The sequence below is a fragment of the Ochotona curzoniae genome, unplaced genomic scaffold, assembly GCF_017591425.1.
Source record: "Ochotona curzoniae isolate NIBS_2020 unplaced genomic scaffold, NIBS_Ocur_1.0 contig_291, whole genome shotgun sequence".
NCBI classification, from domain to species: domain Eukaryota; kingdom Metazoa; phylum Chordata; class Mammalia; order Lagomorpha; family Ochotonidae; genus Ochotona; species Ochotona curzoniae.
Window position 1 is genome coordinate 11,740,648 of NW_024465649.1, and position 8,523 is coordinate 11,749,170.

General features: G+C 58.2%; 1 protein-coding gene across 2 annotated transcripts; it reads right to left on the reverse strand.

The window, feature by feature from the left end:
* Positions 1-958: 958 nt before the first annotated feature.
* BSND (barttin CLCNK type accessory subunit beta) lies at positions 959-7,128 on the reverse strand. 2 transcript variants are annotated; one of them, XM_040978656.1, is made up of 4 exons: positions 6,952-7,128; positions 3,673-3,764; positions 2,283-2,537; positions 959-1,379 (listed from the first exon to the last, which is right to left on the reverse strand). In XM_040978656.1, the coding sequence occupies exons 1-4, from the start codon at positions 7,126-7,128 to the stop codon at positions 959-961; spliced, it is 945 nt and encodes a 314-aa protein (XP_040834590.1). The 2 variants fall into 2 exon arrangements, with proteins under 2 accessions (XP_040834590.1, XP_040834589.1); XM_040978655.1 differs by having other exon boundaries at positions 2,283-2,558.
* Between the last annotated feature and the right edge of the window lie 1,395 nt (positions 7,129-8,523).

An 8,523-nucleotide genomic window follows, 5' to 3' on the forward strand; every position in this document is an offset into this window, starting at 1 on the left:
GCTGTGATTGATTTGTTTTTTATTTTGGCCACGGGTGCAGGCTTCTCTGTGATGTGGGTCACAGGTGTCCCTGCCTTGGCCAGCACATCACAGATAACATGCCACCCCTCATCTCGTCCATGACCGGGCCCTTAGATGACCACAACACCTGTGCCTGCATCACTTCTATAAAAGGAGGAGGTGTGTGTTCCAGAAAAGGGGGCTTCTGGCCCAGCCTAGGGGGTGCGTCTCCCTCCCTTGATTGTGAGGACCCCCACCTCTGCCCTGTGAAATACATCATCCACCAAAGTGTCCCAGCTCCTGGCGGAATTGTGCACAGTCCCAGCCACCCCCGATTCTGGCCAGGCCCCCCAGCAGGCACAGCTTGGTCCAGGAGGGCAGTGGGATCAGGAAAGGCTTTCCAAGGAGGTAGCCTAGGTTGTCCAGGCAGGGAACAGTAGAGGCAAGGGCAGTCAGGGATATGGGAGGTAGAGGTAGTGAAACCGAGGTGGGGCTGATCAAGGTGGGGGGCATGGTCAGCAGGGGTCAGCCATGGTAGGAACACTAGGGCCATAGAGGGGCCTGGGCGGGGAGGAGGGGCATGGTCCACGGACAAGGACGGGTTACGATCAGGACAGGAATGGGAACCCTGAGGGGTCTCACCCAGGATCAGGAGCCCAAGAGCAGCACCAAGGGGGGCCCTATCCAAGGCTAGTGTTGGGGGAGGCTGAGAAAGCTTTGGAGGGTTCCTGTGGCTGTGGATCTTCTCTGTAGATCCTATTTTACCTTCAGAGGTTTGCCTAAAGAAACCAAAAGCACAGAAGAGCTGTGCTCTCCCTGCCTCCTCCCCGCATCCAGCCCCGACACAGCAGCACCCTGCCCCTCCCCATCAATGGCTTCCCGGGGCTCTAGGTGCATGGCGTACACCACCGAGGGCTCTGCAGCGGGGCCAGGCTGGAAGCCCAGGAGCAACTGCATCTCAGCCCTGTGTGTCAGGCTCAAAACCCAGCTCCTTGTCCGGGAGGGGGTCTCCGGGACCATCAGGCAGCCCATAGTACAAGTCCTCCTCTTCCTGCTCAGGTTCCTTGGCACCTGCATCCGAAGCTGCATTCTCGTCTTCCTTCCTCTTCAGGCTGTGTGGCCACTGGCTGGGCAGGGGCACCTCCTCCAACCAAGGTGATGATGTGGGTGCTTCGTCGATCAGGGCAAAGTCGTGGAAGCAGTCGGGTGGGCTCAGGCCAGCCCGGGGCTCTGGTGGTGGTGATGGTGGTGGAGGTAAAGGTGAAGGTTCCTCCTTGTTGGGCCGAGAGGGCCTGGGGCTGCTGCCTGAGCTGGAGCCCACATCTAGGTCATCTTGGAAGGAGGCCAGGGGTGCAGGGCCATGGGGACAGATCGGGGGGCTGCAGAGGAGAGGGCAAAAACAGCAAGGGCAAGGGTAGCTCTGAGTCAGAGTGCCCAGGTCCTGGTCCCAGCCACCAGCTGCAAGGCCTGGGCTGGGACAGTTCACCTCTCAGAGTCTCAGTAAACTGGGAGAACAACAGCATTCACTGCTATGTCTGTGCCCGAGGTTCCATGACATGGCTCCACGCAGCATGCTCGGCTTGCTGCCCAACACCCAGCAGGTGCATGAGAAACAGGCCTCCGGCCAGGTCACTACCTAGCCCAGGCCTTGCATGTCGCCAGTCTTTCTGTCTCCTCCTCTGATCACCCACTCCCCCAGGCACATTGGGGTGTCCTTCTGGCCCCTGGTTGGCCTCCCCCATCAGACTGGGAATTCCTGAAGGGTGGAGGCCAGCCAAGGTCTGGTGCAAGTTTAGGCGCCCGTAATGTTGAAGGACTGACTAGGTTAAACGGATGAACCAGGAGTTCAGTTTGCAAACAGAAGAGGCCAGGGATGCCCAGGCTTACAAAGCAGGCCAATGCTGGGGGCAGGATGTGAACTCAGGGCTTCTGGCTCCTGGCCCACACTTCCTACAGCAGGCATTCAGACAGCCACAACCTCCTTCAGGTCAGCCCTTCACCTGCATTGCCCAGTGTTCACAAGGACCCCAGGTGACTGCAGGGACTATCCCCACACGAGGAAACAGACTCAGGCAAGGAGAGAAGCTTGCCAGGGTTATACAGTAGGTGTTTGAACCTGTGGTCCTTGGGACCCCCGAGCCCAGACTCATTCCTCCGCCACACCTGCTGCCTCAAAGGGTCCCACATCCCACTCTGCCCCACTTCCTCCCTGCCAGTCACTCTCTCCCTCTCCTGTGTTACCTAGGAGCCACACTGCTTTCTCTTGCACTTAGCCCACTCACCCGGGTCTGCTCTGGCTGGGGAGCAGAGTTCCCTCCTTTTCATCCGAGGTTCTGTGGACAACGATGGGGGCCTCCACCCAGGCCTGAGTGTCTCCTGCACCGCTGCTTCCAGGCTTGGGCTGCCCCGGCTCCGAGGCCAGCAGGGGGCGCGGGTCCTCACTGTACGCGTGGACCTTCATTTGGATGTGGCTGAAGTCTGGCAGGGTCTGGTCGTACGCAGCTTCCTCCCACAGCCTAACATAGGGGGCCTGGGGACTGGCCAAAAGGGGAGACCCTCTCACTCACCAGGCACCAGGGTTCTCCCTGCCCCTGTCTGCTTGGGGCATGTGGACTCCCCCCTCACTTGTGAGAAGTCTTGAAGGTTTCACTGGACCAGTTTCGCAGATGAGGAAGCTGAGGCCCCATGAGGTAGGTTAAGAGGCAGAGTTTGGGCCCGCCCGATGTTGCTTTCCTTGACATCTCCTAAGTTAACCCACGTAAAGACTGTGCGTAGAGAGCTTACGGCTCCCCCAGCGGGAAGAGGATGGTCGCTCATCAGCCCCATGTTCTAAACAAAGCCTGGAGGCAGAACAGGCCATTTCACAGATGAGGCCACATCTGCAACACACTGCCACAGCCTGCCTGCTGGGCTGTCAGCTCTCTAGTCCCCACCAGAACAGCCCCAAGGTCTGGGACCCTCATCCAAGCTCCCCTTACTTCCCCTGCCTCCATTACCCCACACCACCCAGTGATGTGTACTTACTTCATTTCCAGAGGGCCCTTGGCTAGCGCCATGTGCCTAGAGCAGACCTTCTGAGCTCAGGGCACTGCCCAGAATACCAGTGGCTCCCAGCTCCAATCCTGGGTGGGAGCTCTCACCTGTGCCCACAGCCAGGCCTTTGCACCCCAGAGGGGGAATCAAAGTGTTGCCAACTCTGGCCTCCCATGAGGTTTGGAGCTTTCATTTGTACATCTTTCAGCCTCAGTCTCCACATCTGTATGAGGGGTCAACACTCCCCACTCCATGGAGAGATAGCAGCTGCCCAGGTCCTGCCCAGTCTCTGGCACTCTAGGGGCACCTCCTTGCAATGGGAAACACTTCTAGAAGATGTACTGTGTACCAGGACCTCTCATCAGCACTTGGCATATACTAACTGGCTGACTTTTCCTAAAATTCTAGAAGATTACTGCTAGTACCCCCACTTCCTAGACAAGGCAGAGAGGTCAGGAGCCTCCCGAAATCCAACTGGGTATAGGTGGCACAATCCCAGGAGCTCCTGCTGGTTTTGGCAGCGGTGGCATCTGGGACTCACTGTGTTGTCACCATGTACTCTGAGGTCTTGGGAGAGGGAGGCCCAGCCAGGACCCAGGCCAGGGGGAGGAGAGGCACGGGGAGACGCCAGCCACCTACCTCTTCTCGGCAGCAAGTCCATTCTCCAGCAGACCCAGGGCCTTCGGGGACACAATGCCTTGGAAGTCAGAGTCGGCAGGGACAAAAGCAATCTGTAGGGTGGAGGGAGGTGGGCTCTACAACTGTTCCCACAAGCCTGGGAGCTGTTCCCCTGGAGCACGGACAAGCCCCTGCACACATGCTGGGCCTCCCGGTTCCCCCGTTCCCCGGGGCTGGTAGGGCCTGCCCAGGGCTCAGCACCAGGAAGGGGCTCAGCACTCTCTTCACCATCATCACCACCAGCATCATTAGGAATCAAAATGCAGAAATGCCCAGAGCCTGAGCTAAGGAGCTCAGCCTGGATGCGGCTGCACTGAGGAGCCCTGGCAGAGTTCTCAGCAGGACAGGCCTGGTCTGACACGTGCTTCTGCAGAACACTGCATGGTCCCCGAAGGGAGGGAGCTAAGGCGGGGGGGGGGGGGGGGAGGACAGGAGGGGAGGGTTTACACAGGGTCCCAGGCTCCAGCAAAACAGGCAAGAGCCAGGAATCGGGATATTGCGAGCAGAGGCTGACGTCAGGCAGGGGTGGTCCTGCCCTCCCTGATGCTCCTCCCCTTTCTCCTGCCCATCTCAGCTGGCAAGCTTCACATTCCCCAACGTCCCTTCAGTAGATTCCCCCTGTGGTCCTGCAGGCCAGCTGACTACAAGATCCCACAGCTCTGCTTGGAAGCCAACAAGAGCTATTCCTCAGCCACAGCAGGCTCCCGGCGTGTCATGGCTTGGCTGTGACCTCACAGCCCAAGGCAGACTCCGCCATAGTCAAGATGGCCAGCCCCTCCCACTTGCACCATTGGCACAGCACGCACTGCCTCGGGACTGTCCGCTTCCCAACACCAGCTGGTCACCCTCACGCAGCAGAGTGGGCACACCCTTCTCTTGTCCATCAACCGGGTCTAACTTCCTGAGCCTGGCATTCCCGGAGCTGAGCCCTGACTCCTTCACCTCCTCTCCCACCCCTCGACGGCCTGGTCATTCCACTTGCCTTAACCTGCAGCACATGGCTTGGGCCATGCGCTTCCTCTGCCCATCCTCTTTACTTGGTGAACTTCTACTTAAACTGCAAGGCCCAGCTCATCAATCTCTGGGAAGCCTCCTTGCTCCCCACAAGGCAGAAGATGGATTCTCCGCCCCGGACTCCCAGCTCCTCCAAAGCAGAGACGGCTGCCCTCCTGTTGGTGTGGCTGGCCCCACTCTCGTTGATTTCTGTTTCTTTCCAATCCTGAAACTTTCCATTTGCCAAGGCTGCCCTGGGCAGGCCCTGAGAGCAGGGGGAGGGGCTGGCACTAAAGGCCATCACGGCCCTGGTCCCAAGACCCTGCCGTGGCTTACCACTCCCTTCCTCCATCCTTCCCTCACAGGAGCCAATCTGTGCCAGTTCTCACACACCCACACACGCAGTTACCCCAGCCCATGCACCTGAGCATACACACAGCACCTCTGATACCTGGCCTGAAATGTAACCTCTATACCTGCTATGTGCCAGGCACAGTGCCAGCCTCCCTCCCTTGCCCTGTCCCTGACACACACGCACAAGAACCTGTGCATGGCTCAGGGATGGAGGCAATGGAGCGGGGTGGGGGGGCGGGTAGTCCCTGAACCAAGGTCACACAGATGGGTGTGACGGGGAGGGCCTTGAGGCTGGGCCTGTTGCACAGGAAACCATGTGCCCCATTCTCCACATCCCCAGCCCCGCACTGCGTGCCCAGCAGTATGTGAAGCTGTCAACAGTTACTCATTAATGCTCAGCAATAGGCCCGCTCTGCCCGCTGGCCTGCCTCACTCCCACAGCCACTGCGGTCACGGCCATCACATCAGAGCTCCTGTGGGTCCAGGGAGGGGTGGGCAGGAGGCTGGTCCATCTCCTACCCTCATCCCCAGCCCTGTCCTTTCCCAAGACACAAGGTAACATGGGTGACATGGTGGGCCCCAGGCACTCTTCCCGAGGTGACCTCTGTTTGGGGCATTGCACACATGGAGTTGACTGTAAACTGCTTGTGAATGACTACAAACCAGCCCAGGCCGCCCCAGCTCGGGATTTGCCAACAGCCTGGACTGGCCCTTGGAGGGGGCAGGGCTAGGGGAGCAAGAGCCTGGACTGACCTGGAGCCTCCTCCCTCCTCCTAGAGTACAGCCACCCATCTGGGAGCAGTGGACTGGGGCCCACACCTGGGGGCCCTGGGGGCCGGATGAGGAAATGAGGGCTCACTGAGCCAAGTGGGCTTGGACAAGGCTCCCCGGGAAATTTAGAGACAGGGACCAAATTAGAATCCATGTTTCTCTCCTAGTCTTGGTGTGGCTCTGACCAGCTGTGTGAGCTTGGAAGGATCACCCAACCTCTCTGGGATTCCAGCTCTTGACACCTCCATTCCTCGGGCTGCTGGGAGATTGGTAACAGTCCCAGCAGCAGCCTATCATCCCAACAGCACACTCCACAGCTTGCGGGTCTTCCCCTACCCCGTCTCTTCTCTGATCCTCACAAGAGGCTGTGCAACAGAGGCGCTTGAGCTCCCATTTCACAGGTGAGAAAACGGAAGGCCAGAACGATGAAAGTCACACAGAGGGACTTGGAAGAGGACCGGGACTAGAATGCAGGACTCCCAAACCAGTGCTCCTCCCATCATCGAATTACAAGGTGAGGAGCACAGCAAAGACTCCAGAGGACAGAGCGATGGGACCGTCGCTTCAAAAGCCTCAGGCTTCTTCATTGTGAAGAGGAGCTACAGAAGGGGCCCAAAGGCTTGGGATGTGACTGAGGTTCCTTGAACGTGAACATGGGAAAGCCCAGCAGTGGTAAGCACTCGGGAACTTGTGTTGCAAGCACGCAGAGTGTGGGTTGTGTTTCCCTGGACTTTCATACTCAGGGGCCCAGAGCTACCCCATGCTAAGTGATGTCTGGGTGGGTGGAAGGATGGATGGATGGATGGATGGATGGATGGATGGATGGATGGATGGATGGATGGATGGGTGGATGGACAGGTGGATAGATGAGTGGATGGGTGGGTGAAGAGATGGATGGGTGGATGGACAGGTGGATCTGTGGGTGGCTGGCTGGATGCCAGAAGGGTAGCCAGGAGAGCAGAGAAAAGAAACCAGGGAGTGAAAATGGAAAGAATGGAAAGGCTATTGAAGGAGGCAGGACTGATTCCAGGAACAGAGGCATAGTCACCAGCCCCGATGGTCTCCAGTGCCCCCAGCCAGGCGCCAGTTGCCCTGGGCCCCCAGCTCCTCCCAGCTGCTCACCTTTGGGTAGCATTGGCACATGCTCCAGATGACACCCCCGATCACCATGACACCTCCCATGGCGTAGAAAGTGCCGTAGACTTGAGGCCGGTCGTGGCTCATGAGGAAGGTGCCGAGTGCCAGCAGGAAAAGCCCCAGCATGATAAAGCCGATGCGGAAGGTCTTCTCCTCAGCCATGGCTGCTGGCCTGGGCCTGGTCTGCGCACCCCCGCAGAGCAGACACAGGCTGTGTAGACACCACACAGGGGGAGGTGGAGCTCTGACCCGCTGCAAACCAGGGCATCCAGGTTCAAGGCAGCCCAGGCACCCCAGACCCCAGCTCCAGGCCTGGGTCCCCCGGCTCAGCAGGGGCTGGAGAAGGCACGCTCCAGTGGCCCTGGGCACACCCACCTCCCTTTCCTCCTCACCTTGTCACCTTCCCTCCAGGCCCGGCTGGCCTGCAGTGTGTGTGTATGTGTGTGTGTATTGTGAAAGAGAGAGAAAGCCCGGACCCAGGGGAGGGACATGGGGAGGTCACTGGGGCTGGACCCCAGCCAAGGCTTTGACATCACCTCATTTGCCTAGAGCGGGGCTGAGCAGGCTAAGTGGCTGGCCCCACACCTGGCAGCTGCGCACAGGTCTGCAGCCACTGGCTGTGAGCAGGGATCCCAGGACTAGCACTGAGGAATCCCCCAAAAAACTGTGGGCTTTCAGGGGGCTGCTGGGGCTTTCGTGTGGAAGCCCATGTTCCCCAGATGGTGGCTATGGACACAGCACTTCCAAATGTGGCAACTCCCTGAAGGGAGCCCTGAGCGACAGCAGCTGCTGGCCCTGCTCTGTAGGGTCAGGGCACTTCCTGGGGGCTCGGACGGGGGTGGGCAGCAAGAAGTGTTAGTGCAGCTGAGGCTGCATCCTGGAAGCAGTGCCCAGCCGTAACAGGGAACAGCAGGACTGCAGTAAGACTTGCACAGCACAGACTCTCTTGGGGAGGGGGCCTGCCCGTGCAGGGGTCCTGGCTTCCCTGACATGGGGCAGTGTGACATGGGGCGGTAACCTGTCTGTGCCTCCATTTTCCCCTCTGGAAAGTGGGGCTCATAATATAGGCTGAGCACACACAGTCCCCAAATCCAAAATGCCTCCAAATTCAAAACTTTTTGAGAGCCAACATGATACCACGATGGAAAATTCCATACACCATGAAGTTTGGTCTCATGTGCAGCTACTGAAGACACCCTAATAGAGTCACCTGCGGGATACGTGTGTAAGGTACATGCGAAACAGTTGAAATCGCATTTATTTTTGGGTTCCATTCTCAGAAAATATTCCAGAATATCCCCACTGCCCAAAACCCCACATCCTAAATATTTCAGGTATTAAATGTCTTTGTTTTCAGATTTATTTTTTAATTTGAAAGGCAGAGTTACACAGAAAGAGAGAGATGGAGAGGAAGAGATTTTTTATTCACTGGTTCATTTTCCCCAAAGGATCACCTCGGCTCTGGCTGGGCCAGGGAGCCCGGAGCTTGATCTGGGTCTCCCACATGGGTGTCAGAGGCCCAAGCATTTGGGTCATTTTCCATCACTTTCCCAGGTA

Coding starts and splice junctions, on each gene's coding strand:
- BSND (XM_040978655.1), bottom strand. CDS start 7,128: ATGGCTGAGGAGAAGACCTTCCGCATCGGCTTTATCATGCTGGGGCTT. Junction 3,765..6,951: donor TGTGCCAATGCTACCCAAAG/GTGAGCAGCTGG, acceptor TCCACCCTACAG/ATTGCTTTTGTCCCTGCCGA. Junction 1,380..2,282: donor CCCAGCCAGAGCAGACCCGG/GTGAGTGGGCTA, acceptor TCTCCTCTGCAG/CCCCCCGATCTGTCCCCATG.